The 13750-nt window shown below is 42.7% G+C and overlaps 1 protein-coding gene and 1 long non-coding RNA gene across 4 annotated transcripts in view; both read right to left on the bottom strand.

The window, feature by feature from the left end:
- Nucleotides 1–9127, bottom strand: part of LOC143122753 (multiple epidermal growth factor-like domains protein 9) — a 70512-nt gene extending 61385 nt beyond the window's left edge. Inside the window, exon 1 of one of the 2 annotated variants that reach the window (XM_076283606.1) lies at nt 8461–9127. In XM_076283606.1, the coding sequence (XP_076139721.1) occupies nt 8461–9007 (547 nt within the window). In that variant the 5' untranslated portion in view covers nt 9008–9127. The remainder of the gene's footprint in view (nt 1–8460) is intronic. The other variant, XM_076283605.1, reaches the window with a different exon arrangement.
- Nucleotides 9128–10992: 1865 nt separating this feature from the next.
- LOC143122350 (uncharacterized) lies at nt 10993–13034 on the bottom strand. Of its 2 annotated transcripts, none has more exons than XR_012986646.1 (5): nt 12993–13034; nt 12562–12900; nt 11969–12115; nt 11644–11702; nt 10993–11394 (listed from the first exon to the last, which is right to left on the bottom strand). It is a non-coding gene; the product is annotated as an uncharacterized LOC143122350 (long non-coding RNA). The 2 variants fall into 2 exon arrangements; XR_012986647.1 differs by having other exon boundaries at nt 11793–12115.
- Between the last annotated feature and the right edge of the window lie 716 nt (nt 13035–13750).

The following is a 13750-nucleotide window of genomic DNA, read 5'->3' on the forward strand; positions in this document are numbered from 1 at the left end:
CACCATGCACTCCTCACCTTGGGACTCCTGATGCCTCGCCACCTCTAAACAGCAGGGTTGTGTACAATTCGAATTGCAATTCTGCTTCCTGTTCGCTACCTCAATTGAAATGCAAGTGAAATTCAAGAATTGAATTGGAATTTAAGAGGCCGTTCCAATTCAATTCTGGAATTTTGCATAAGCCTGCTAAACATGCCTCGTATGGCTCCAGCATCTCCCAGTGAACAGTGCTGAAAGTGTGCTCAGTCATCCATGACTGATCCTCAGCCAGTGGTGTTGAACTGATAGAACTGATTGCATTAACCACAATGGCTACTCTCAGAGAAAGTATGAAATTGTACTATAAGTGCAAGTTTGGCAAAGCCTAAATGTGATTAAATAATGAAAAATAAATGCAAATATTAATACATATAATTTGATAATATGATCTGGGACTTTTCAGTCTCTCAACAATTAAGGTTAACCCATTTGGTGTAGTATACGAGTTCGATTTGTAGTCACTTCCAGAGCTATGTAGAAGAGTATACCATCAAAAAGAAAAGAGGGACCAAAACCTAAGTCTGGGTCAACTACTCTCAAAGGTGGGGTCAAGCGGACAAGACTTTACAACAATGACCTTGAACCAGGAAAGGTCATGGGAGCATGAGTCTGATCCCTGCAGAATTTGAAACAAAAGTTTTCCTATAAGGGGTGGAATGCCAACCATCCACAGAATTTTTGGCAGGGGGATGGGGATGTGCAGGAAACAACTGAGACTGGAGAAGGAAAGACAAGAGAATGTGACATCCAACGGTGTCTTTATCTACTTGCTTAACAGGACAAAAGATGGGTGAGCTTGACCATGATGATATCTGAGAAGCACAAAAATAGCTTCACCAGCCACCCAATGATAAAACAATAATTTATTTTAAATTAGATTCAACTTCCATTATTGGGCAGAAAAGTAAGAGTTACAGTTACAGTTAAAAACAACACTGTTAAATACAACTAATGCTGTACCATAGATAATATTGCGCCCTTTTGGTCCAACTGGGCTGACAAGGACATTATGCCATTCCAACAAAACAACAGACATGTGCACTCCAGCAAGGACCACAAACACTTCAAATCTCACCACCAAGTCAAATACACAAGGGAATCCCTGTCTGGAGAAATACATAAATATTCCAAATATGATAATCATTCCCTGTGGCTAAAAGAGAATTCTGGCTAAAAAAAAAGTATTACACATTTGATTATTTGATTGGGAATATGACATTTTAGAGGCATAAGGTGAAAACACCTTATGGTTTAACCTACTAGCATGACCATTCCATAAGATCTGAAAGAAGAATTCTGCGACAGCTGATAAGACGCCGTCTTCCATGGAAAGTAAATTATTCAGTTTGGTGGGGCACCCTGTAGAGAGCAATCCCTTTTTCCTTCATTGAGCCAAGTCTGAACAAAAAGAAAAAAAAACCTCTTGCATTTGCACCACTGCTAGACAGAGCACAATCGACCATCAGACCTGTAGAGGTCTTGGCTCAAGAACCAAAACTACCTTCATCTTTCACCTTCAGAACCACTTTCATATTTTGGTCCCATCCATGCACTGAAGCGTGTTGTCCATCACTGCTTCCAGGAATATAAGGAACACTATTAATTGCTAATGAAGAAATCTGCTGGCGGGATCACTTTTTAAAGACACTGTTCAGGTCCAGCAGTGCTCACAGGTACCGGTATGGGAACGCAGATCTGTCACAGCATCTCCGACAGCCTGCAGACGACTCATTCCCCTACTGCACTGGCAGGCTTGATTAAGAGCTCAATGATGCTAGCGCTTTCTCTCCCATCGACTTTAACAAGGCCAAGTTCGGGGTGACCAAGCTCACGGAGCTGAACCAAACAGCAGGGCCCAATTACTAAGGGGAGATTGTGGTCCCAAGGCATCTATTTAAAGGCTGTAAAACTCTCCGCAGATCAATAGAAGCCATGTGGTTGTCTCCCCACACCGCAGCTAGGTTACATCTCTTCCACTCATTGTGAGGCAGAGGGATCACAGTGGTTAGCGTTGTTATAAACCTTGTTTCTAACAATTTAGAGCATAAGCCACCTCAGCAAAAACAACAGAGAATTATATTCATTTGTCTTTGCTGTGTGTACGCGTGTGTACACCCGATGCCCACAGCCAAGAGAATGATAGGGAGTCTATGGAGGATGAATTAAGCGATTAAAAAGTGATTTGATGTAAATGCAAGCACTATTATTTGGGCAAGTTGGCCAAGTTGAAAGCAGGCTACCACAGTAGGTCTTTCCAGGTCAGATGACATGACAGTACGTAACTACTCATATCCACTCAGATTTGAACTTGGCAACCGAACAGGGATGCGTTACTTTTGCTGTGGTGCCTGTCACATTATCGACCAAGGAAGAGGTGGCTAAAAATGAAGTGAAAGGACACAAGTGGGAGCAGTGGCCTTTACTATGCACACTCACCACTTCTGACAAGAGGAACAAGGGCAAGCAGTGCCTCTCTGCTGGCCTGTCGCTCCTCTCTCCGGACCTCAGCGTAATCATGACTGCAAATGCTGCTGACATTTATGAGTGCAGTGGGTGCTGCTTGGTGAAATGTGTTTACATAACACAAGGTGAAAAGTAAAAAAAAGGGAGATGTGTAGGGCTGTAGGGAGAGGGGCATTGAGGCATTTGTGTGTGGGTCCATGTGTGTGTGTGTGTGTGTGTGTGTGTGTGTGTGTGTGTGTGTGTGTGTGTGTGCGTCTGATGGTATATTTGAGAAACTGGGGGAGTTAGGGATTTAAAAAAAAAAATCCACATGTGAAATTTGTTTCCGTACTCAGTCCCTGCCATCTCACGCTTATTACCATTTACAGCCAAACTTCATTGTGCTACTGGAGCTGAAGGGAGCGGGGCGGGGGGTCAGGGGGAGGAGGGGGATGGCTACACTGGCTTTCAGCTGATCTGGACACAGCCTTCTGGGGGAGGAGAGAGTAGAGGCAAGTGCCATGAATGCTAAACAGCTCACACAATCCCCTTTTGACGGTACTGGGAATGCCTGTGACTCTGTAGAGGGACCAAAATATGAGGATTTATGAGGTTGATGATGATGATGTAGTCTGTGCAGCTGAGGTGACCCCTGCACATTAGCCCTGGGAGCCAGGATGCTGCATAATCGTCTATTCGGCAGCGTTATAATAGACCTTTGAGATCAGTCATTGATGAGAATGGGAGGTGGTTCAAAAAGAAGCGCTCAGCATTCAGCAGGACAGCCAAGTGCGTTAGCTGTTGCTTAAAAGGATTAAAACACCAATTCATCCCTGTCATTCACCAGAGCTCTACTCCTAGACCATCTGTACATGCATGACAGTCTGAGGGCAGTTAGGATAAGTGGGATCCATCCCCATCCCATCCATTTACAAACACACACACACATATGCACACACATAAAATCAAGTGGTAAGAATGCATTCATGTATAAAAATATACATTTACACACAGCTCACTGCCATCCTATATTAAACTACTAACGCAGTGGTGCAAAATGAATACACAATTCTAATAGTTCTACAATGGACAGGGGGTTCACATTCCACTGCAGCATGCACCTCACTGAAACCAGTCTGCATGCCCGCCACTAAACAGCAGAGGAAGCGACGATCAAAGCATGCTGGAAGAAACTGGATTACACAAAATTGTCTGTGCACTGTGAAATGTGACAATTAAGGGGGATTTCCCCCTGACTTTCCCACAACACTGAAACACATGATTAGATGATTATGATTAGATTCATAATAACTACCTAGTTGTGGCAAAAATAAACCAGTCGCAACAATGCCCAATTGTCCTCTGGGGTTAAAGAGGAAGCATCAAGCTGAATAATAAAACAGCAAACTTCAAACAATTAAGGTCTATGAGGCTTCACATCCGTGGCATTAAAAGACAGTCTGCTCTGTTGTTCTATTGAAGTTTTGTTCCTTTTTCTCAGAGGAAGTGATGGATGGCAGGAGGCAGGCCACTTCTCCCACCTCACGCTCAGCCGATTCAGCCCAGTCAGAGACGGCAGTGCCCTCTGTTACCCCTGGCAACCTTACGGGCAATCATACCGGCTGTACAGGACTGCTGTGTGCGGAGACCCTTTGGGAGCAGCTGGTTCACCTTATCAGCTCCAATTCTGTCGGCCACAGCCCACACGTGGTACGAGGTCTCCTGGCGCCGACCAACTAGGAGGGGAGAACTCTGCAGTCTGCACCATGTGAAAAGTCTACATTGTAAATTTGAGCGTCAGCACATAGCACTGTCCTTCATGCAGGAGACATGCAGGAGTCTAGTGTAGTTTATTGGGTAAACCAGGTTTTGCATGGCTGTGTTGGCATGTTTTTGGTATCGCCACAGAAATCTGGCTCAGCACTGGCTAATGACAGACAGCTGGCTGGAGGTTGAGGCCAAAAGCCACTAGGGACACAGGGCCTCTGGAGTACAACACCATTCACAGCAAGGCACTGTACAAACACCCTCGACATAAGCAAGGTACATCAAGAAAGGATATTTTTTATAGCCTTCCCATTCACATGCTAGAGGAGGGTTAAGTGGATATTATGAAGTTCCTCCTTTAAATATCAGGCTTTGCAAAGCTCCCCAAGACAAATCTCTGATCTGAAACACAACCTTTACCTTCTACTCAGCATAAGCCTTATTACAAACACATACGCCAGGTAAACAGACATGGCCTTGCTTGTTCAAGGTTAAGTCAACACTGAGTGGTTACAAGCCAGGCCTGCTTATCTCTGCTCTAAAATCCTCTCGAGAAACAGCACAGGTCTGCATAATTTCAGCACACTGGAAATGTGATATGGGGGGATAATTTAATCATTCTTCCTCACAATCATACCAAAGAGATATAATCATAAACAAAATATCTGCTTCCCCATGCTTTCCACATAAACTGAAACTGAAGACAATGCCCTGTGTTGTGAGAACTGATGTCAAAAAGTAGATTACATTTTCACCTCGCATTAGAGTCGTTACGTGCATCCAAACATGGCAGAGGCAAAGTCCCACACTAGATCCACACACCGGAGCTCATGACATTAAGCGATTCTGCATGCGTACACATCCTCATACCCGTCCACTACACACACACACACACACACACACACACAGGTTGGAGCAGGAGAAGGATGAGCCCTCTCTTGCTTGGCAGCAGGTAGATAATGCATCATCATAGAGCCGTTAAGGAAGGTGGTTTGCCAGCTTGCTGACTGTCCTCCATCAGAGCTGCCCTTCAGACATTAAAAATGGCATAGAGCTTGATACCATGCCCCTTTCTCCTTGTGATTTAATGGAATTCCTTGAGACTAAAAGCACAGTAAATCAGGGGGCAATTATTTTGCTCTGACACAATGTTTGGATCGTGGGGGCAATGGATTTTTCCATGTTTGAGTTACATCACATCCTACCACACAGAAATACGCACACACACACATTAGTTTTGAACAACATCAGAATCTTCATGTGACACTTGGATGTGTTGTTGTACTCCTGCATTGGACAGTTGCCATCCAGACTGCAAGTTGGCAGAGGAATTCAGCTAAGGGCACCTGTATCTTCAGCATGGCTCTGGATGGTTGTTAATGGAGAGAGCCTAAGGAACAAAGCTTGGCAAACAAGCGTGGTTGGCAAAAAGACTCTCCTCAACACACCTGTCCTTGAAGAGGCTTGGGTAAACTGTTCATCTTTTAATGAAGGCCTCTGATACCCACTGGATACACACACTAACATAGTGTTGGATACAGAATATTTGTGTTGTTACGGAACACCGGAATAACATTCAGCCAGCGTGGCTGGAGTCAGTTGGATCTACTTTAGACAGTCTACCCAGTAGAACGCCAGATGGGAGGCTTCAGGTCCATTTGCTTCCTGATTGGAAAGGTACAGAGACGATTTTTATCATGACAGAATGTGAAGGGGGAAAAAAAGAACAATCCGTCTGTTCTCAAAGAAAAATCTACCTTTGATTCCTCCCAATGCTGTATCAAATAATGTTTTTCTGTTCTAATAAAGCCTGGCCCTGTGTCAGCTTATTATGCGACAGACTGGAATGCAACACAGTTTGTGATATTGGCTGCTTTAGTCCTTACGAAAACATATCGCCAGGCATACCTAAGTTTATGATCGGATATGCCGAGAACCAGTGCTTTCTCTTACTGTATGAAGATTTGGTTGACACATGTAACCCAAAAGTGAACAGAAGAGTGACACTAAACAAACTGAAATCTCCACGTCCTCCAGTCTGTCAACAAGGTTTTCATTTATCTCAGCAACCGAGAGATACAGTATTATTGTGTAGGAGAGAAAGGCTCCCGCGCCCTAATCATTCGAGGGAAGCAGGCTGTGGTGGAGTGTGCAAGCATTGCAAGACTGTGTGGGACTCCAGGGAAATGATTCTACAATTCTACATGCTGGTGAGTTTCATTATGGCTCTGGAACTCCCAAACAGCAAATAAAACGCTTTGCAATACTGTCCTCAGTAGAAACGTTTCTATCTTTAGATGGGAGAGCATCTTCAGGGGCTATTTTGAGGAACAAGTAACGATCAAGACTTTGTTTCTAACTGGTGGTAGCAGCTATTGTTGTCATTAGATAGTAATGTAGAGCCTAAGTAGGCTATCTACCTGACAGGGAAGGACTGAATTTCAGATCAAAGACAGGCAGAGCAAATCTAATACTTTGTTTTGAGTATTCCAAGCTGGTATGTCCTGAGCCAGCAATTTCCTGTGTGTGTTTGCAGTGGGTTTCTTTTGGTGTGTTTAAAAGAGCCGCTCCAGTGTTTCCAGAGTGCTGCTGTTGCTGCTGCTGCGCAGAGAGATGTTTGAACTGGGCCATTTGCAGACTGTTGACTTCCCCAACCCTGTTTATACAGTCACACAGAAAAAACATACACCACGCCGAGCGCTTTTAGCCTTTATCATCACCCAGTGCTCTCTTCAGAGCTCTTGCAAGCCCCCCTCCATGATCTGGGAAGAAAAAACATACACCACGCCAAGCGCTTTCAGCCTTTATCATCACCTAGTGCTCTCTTCAGAGCTCTTGCAAGCCCCCGTCCATGATCTGGGATTGCCTCAAACTGTTTATCATTCATAGTGTTGTTCCTAGACTGGGTACAGGCGGTGCAGAGAGTGGGGGATGCACCGTGGGCTCCCGGCGCACATTGTGTGTGCATGTGCATGGTTCAAAGTTCAGCTCAGAGTGACACACTCACACACACAGGAACAGCAGCTGTTGACAGAGGACATCTGTTGGCCCTCGGCACAGAGCGAACATAGGTGTGTGCTGAATGATCGATCTCATTATCGTCATAATGCCTTTTTATGAAAGTTGGCTTCTGTGTTAGTGAAATCCAGTCAAGGGTTGAATAAACTGCCTTCATTAAGTACTAGCAAAGTAAACCAAGGTGTACAAGGATGCAGTGTGTATATGTGTGTGCATTTTGGTATGTTGCACTGTGGACTACAATTTACTGAAATCAGCAAAAAGGTAGAATAAAAGAGAATGCTGAAGGGAGCCAGGTGACTTCCCCTGGGACTGCATTGCTGCACCTGAGCTCCACATGGGGTCATTTATCACAACCTGCTCTAAAGAAATAAGGAAGGAGCAGAAAAAAATGGAGGCAAGGGTAATGCAGTTTGACAACATGGCTGAGAAAGGTGAAAAAGAAGAGTGCATCATACAGGATGACCAGACTACCCTCAGTCAGTGACACCCTGTAGCACGAAATGCTGCATTCAGCCACTTATTCACTGTTAACTCTTTGTAGCCCAGGGAGATGAATCACGTCAGCAGACTTTCTCTCCACACTCGGCAATGGGAGTTTGTTGGCTGAGAATGCAGCAACAGAAAAACATTCCCATCGGCGTTCTGATCTACTTTCACGCCAGTTTGTTAAAATGCAATTTCCAATGTTGTGTATTGCCTGACGCTTGAATTCCAATGTTTATCTATCAAGCACTAATAGCCTAGGCTACTAGTCTTAGGCTATGTAAGGAAATACGACCATACAGCCTTAAACAGGAGCAAAGACTGCGTTTCTGATTATTACATGTGAATAGTCCATTAATTTAAAACAAACTTGAGCCATACGAAGGTTACCGGTTTAGTCGGTTATTCCACTTATTCAGTTAAATTTCGCCTGTTGTATATATTTTTTCATTGTTTCAATAATTCCCATATTAGTTAGGCTACATATGTTTACTGTGGTCGTATGCTGGTGTTCTGCATCAAATGAAATGATTAATTCCTAAACCACGTTTAGAAAGTATAATTCTATGGCGATAACGTGTCTATGGAGGTGTGTGGGATTCAGGGCAATTTATTTGTTCGTTGACAATCAGTTAAACTTCAAGTGTTCAAGTGTTTTTCACCTTGTCCACAGGGCGCCGACCAACACAACGAGCTAATGTTACTCACCTTGCCTATTGTCCATAGTAGTGGGGACAGGTGGCACGGCAGTGCTTTTCAGGATCTCCGTACTGGATGGCACGGAGGGTGTCGAGTGTTCAGTTGGTTTTCCAGTAATGCTCGGTAAGGCACTTGAAATACGTGGGTACATAGTAGTAGTTCCAACTGCTTCAGCCTCTGTTGTGATTTTAATGTTTGCGGTTACGTCCCTGCGTTTTACTGTAGGTTCCATTGTTTTAGTGGACTCTGTAAAAGTGCCAGGGGTGGTTGTCAGGGACGGGGTCATAGCTTCTCCTAGGGTCTTGGTGGTCGGAGTTGTTCTGGAGAATGCAGAAACAGTTAACATCCCTAGTTTATCATCGGGTAAGTGGTTTGGCATTGTGGTGGTGTTGTACAGTTCCAAAGGCGCATTGGAGACCGCACGCGGACGCCTTGAGATAGGCGAGTCATTGTTATCCCCGGCGCGAGGTGCAGCACGAGATGAATCAGTTACGCACAAAAATACAAGTAACCAAAAACCCGGGGATGCTAACATATTTAACTGACTTCGCTTCATGCTTGTCCTTCAACTCCCCATGTGAACCTCCGCGAAGTAATCCTGCAGGGGCGACTTCCGTGGGTGCTCCTTGCCCTCGTAGTAGAGTGCCGTAATAGACTCCGATACTTTGTGTTGCTTGTGTGGATCCCAAGGCACGCTCTGACAGCCCGCTTCTACTCTCTACTACTCTCATTACCCCAACCAAACACATGCAAGACAAGTGACTCCTGGATGATAGGCATGTCCTTCCACCAATGGTAAGAAGATGGGAGGGGTCAAGGTTGTCCGAATGAATGTTAGCCTACAGTAGTTTGAAACAACATTCTCAAACGACGTTTTAGATTAAAAAAAAAGAAAAAAAGATTAATGAATTTCAGCCACAGATCAACTAAATGAACTCACTATACTTAAGAATATAAAGAATAAATAAATAATAACTAATTACTTTATGATAAATAAATAAAAAATAGGACATATATTTTGTTATTTATATCTGTAACAAAGAAAGATAAAGTAACCTACATCATTTAAACGATCGTCATTTAGGGTAATTTCAAAAACACGGGTAATTGCTGGAATAGGCTATAATGATAACGCACATTCACAAAACTTTCTGCTTGTGTTTGTAGGCCTTTTTTCGGATTGTCATATACCGCCATCTTGTGACGATAGTGAATACAAACTATTTAGCCTACGTGGTAGGCCAACTGGAATCAGTTTGTTTTCCAGACAGAGGCTATCACAGGTAAGGAGGAGTCTGTGTTGCTGGGCACTTATTAATCAATTTTTAATTACAATATCAACATCCTCTTTAACTTGAGCTCGCTCTTATTAGAAATTCTGATGACTGAAATCATGCACAGAAATTTTTTAGAGAAATCTACTTATTTGAACAACCTTTCTTTCAATGTCACTTAGTCAGAGAAGACAGACAATTGAACTAGACAGCCTTTTTAAAAATGGTATCCCTGAAAAAAAAAACATTTCTCAATGTAACCATCCATTTAATTCACATGCATTTGATAGACCGTCTTAATTAAAAAAAATGTTTTCATCATAGAACTTTTGAACAGACGTGGTGGAATATTGGTAATGTCACTACCTGAGTATCGGCCAGGGTTCGATTCTCAAACCTGCCTTTGTGGGTCACTATTGCTTTGGCTAAAAGTGTTTGCTACATACCAGTTAAACTTTAACTTGTTGACTTGAGTTCTACAACTATTTAAACATCAGCTTCTGATTCTGCCAGTTAAACTTACAGTTAGACTACAGATAAGCTAAATCATGAGGTGAGATTTCTCTTTCAGCGGAGTGTGGTGTGGAAGAGAGAGTTTGTGTGACGTCATCAATGGTAGTGCAAGTATCAGTGCATGTCTTCGGCCAGAGGCAATTGAATTAAATTTGAAATAACGACATGGGAAACAAACATCATCACCCACTATGTGGATACTGTTTTTAGACTTGATTTAGATTTAGTGTTATTTCATATAATTTGTATTTTAGTTTATCTATCTATCTATCTATCTATCTATCTATCTATCTATCTATCTATCTATCTATCTTGACTAAACAACATCTAGTCTTTGGGTTAGAGTGTCTGCCAAATGAATGTCTAAATGCACATACATATGTATGTGTATATGTCTTAGAAGGGAGAGTTTACAGAAAGTGTGGTGCTCATAAGAAACGTCCACTTTGTCATTGAAACACAAGTGTCTGATGATAGGTTGGTTGCTATTAATAGAAGGGTTTCAGTATTGTTGTTCACACCTAGTAGCTGAGGTTAAAGTGTAGGCAGCTTGCTGAAACCATCGCACTAGATGCAAGGCCCCTGGCCCCCGCTCAATCAACCTGACAGGAAGAGCTTGTTTGTTCCTGTGAAATGGTGCGGCCAGTTTAGTTTCACCCTGTTTGGTGCGGCCAGTTTTGTTCCACTCTTTGTTGTTGGATGATTGAAAAAAGAAACATCACACCAAAGTACAACGTGGTGTAAGCCATTTACTAATTGAATTATGTGGTGGAGTAAAGATTACATGCCTAACAAGATGGAAAGGACTTAGCTGAATGAATGAGAATACGTGCATACATACATATGCCAAGTATGTTCAAGTCATCTTACATTCTCCTTACATAACAATCATAATATTTTGTTGCCATGATTTCAGTGATGAAATACACAAATATAAATCATAAAATGACACTTCACTGAAGACACAGAGCAATAACATGTATGTACACATACGGTAGCTCTTTTGGAGACACTCTAGGTAGGCCTAGTGCCTCTACTTTGCAGTCCTGACCTCGGAGTAGGTACTGAAGTCAGTATTCTGTTGCCTCTTTTTCTTGGGTCTTGGTTTCTGTCGATTGGTAGGTATATCCAGGGAGGCATAACAAAGGTCTTCATCCTTAAACAATAGTCAAATCCACATTGGGGTAAATATAGACAGTATAGAGCAAAGATTCTAGAGCGGAGCTCTGCTCTAGAATCTTTGCTATAGAGAGATGAGTTCCGGATAAGATCATATAATGCTATTTGCTTTTGAATATTTGTCAATATGGCCCCTTGATTGAAATACTCCCCTCCACAAAATGATAATACCACAATACATTCTCTGTTCTTGTGCGAGTACATCAGTCGCTGTGCATGTGAATACCTGTTTCCTGCTTTCCTTTGTGTTTGTAGGTCCCTGATACAGCTCCTTCTCTTCTGACCCTACAGACACAAAATAAGGAGTGATACACACACATTTGAACAATGTCCTTAGTGGGGAGCCATAGGTGAGGAGAACAGGGAGTGAAGAACCTTTATGACGGAGCAGACAGTACACACTAGTGGAGGAGATGTACCTTTATGACGGAGCAGACAGTACACACTAGTGGAGGAGAAGTACCTTTATGATGGAGCAGACAGTACACAATAGTGGAGGAGATGTACCTTTATGACGGAGCAGACAGTACACACTAGTGGAGGAGATGTACCTTTATGACGGAGCAGACAGTACACACTAGTGGAGGAGATGACCGCAGTGACAAGAACACATGTGGTGCACAAGCTGGCCAGCAGAATCCAGCAGTGCCCACATTCAGGAGGAGGACAACTGGGAAGCGTCGGTCTGGGAAGGGTGTCTGTGAAAACACACACACACGCACACACACATACACATGTGCATACATACATACACACACACACACATGTGCATACATACATACATACACAGAATTTACTAAACATTGCAACTCAAGCAATTACACACTACTTGTCATAAAATAAAAGCAGTGCCCACATTCAGGAGGACAACTGGGAGGTGTAGGACTGGGCAGGGTGTCTGTGAATACACACACATTTGTATACATACTGTACATACATATTACATATGGCAACTTAAGCAATTACACACTACTTAGTCATAAAATAAAAGCAGTGCCCACATTCAGGAGGACAACTGGGAGGTGTAGGACTGGGCAGGGTGTCTGTGAATACACACACATTTGTATACATACATACATATTACATATGGCAACTTAAGCAATTACACACTACTTAGTCATAAATTAAAAGTTACATTACTTGCCTTGAAAAGACACCTGGAATTTCATACCAATCACTTCTTTGTTCTTCTCTTTCTTTACTACTGTACAGTAATAAAGTCCAAGGTCGTGCTCTGTGATGTTCTCGATGCTCAAATCAGAGGATTTAGTTGAGATACTCTGTCTAACACTGAAGCGAGGTGGGGCAAATCTCTCTGACATGGTGAGTTTTGGCTGATTCACATGAGAACATTCCCTACCCCATTCTACATCTGCCACATCTGTTTCAAAGTCACAGTGCAGGGTGATGTTGTCTCCTGGTTGGACTGCGTGTTGAACGACTGATGCTCCAGAGATGCTCTCCACACACAGGTATATCACACCTTTAAAAGTATACAATGTTTAGCGTAATTAGCATAAAACGAAGAGCAAAAACAAGCACATAAAGTGACAAAAAAAGGTTCACTATACTTACACACAAACACGACAAGGGAGCCACGCAGCTTGTCCATGTCTGTGCCCTGTGACTGTCAGTGCTGATGTTTGTAGGGGTCTTTGATGCGGATTTCCGTTAGGAGGGGCCCAGTGATTGGTCAGGCTGATGGAAAATGTTCATCTTTTTTTTGTCACCAGGCTGAAGCGAGAGATAGTACGGACTGAAACAGTGTCAGCAAACTTCAAATCAAACTAAATGAGCAGCGTGAATTTGCCTTGAGAGGCATTCACAGCCTCAGTCTTTACATTTCAGTATTGAATGAAATCATTCATATTAGCAAAACTAGGCTGATCACAGGCGTTGATCATCTTAAAGCAAATAAATAACTATGAACTGTTCTTTACATCATAGTATCTTATTTGATCAGTACACAAATCATCATCATCTGATGGATTGATATCAATCTCTCTGAATAAGTGTATGGACCATGATGTTTCACTAGACCAGCTCCAAGAAGGCAAACCTATGCTTACAGTGAGACTGACAGCCAACCCTACATCATTCTTATTAACATTCTTTCACGAAGATCTAGGTGGGTATGGACAATGGACAGTCTAATGGAAATGTCAACATACCCCCACCCTTTTTCTCTCTGAATGCAGTTCAGAGAGGATGTGCATTATGTGCCTGCAAGTTAATGTATGTGATGTTAAGGGTTTTAAAATCACCCTCAGTTAAATACCATCAGGACAAAAGGTGAATTTCATTAGTGCAAAAGTAAATCTTTAGTAGTTTAA

The sequence above is a fragment of the Alosa pseudoharengus genome, unplaced genomic scaffold (assembly GCF_046254945.1).
Source record: "Alosa pseudoharengus isolate Yale_2024_CS ecotype anadromous, Long Island Sound unplaced genomic scaffold, YU_APseudo_1.1 YU_APseudo_1.1_scf_14, whole genome shotgun sequence".
In the NCBI taxonomy this organism is placed as follows: domain Eukaryota; kingdom Metazoa; phylum Chordata; class Actinopteri; order Clupeiformes; family Clupeidae; genus Alosa; species Alosa pseudoharengus.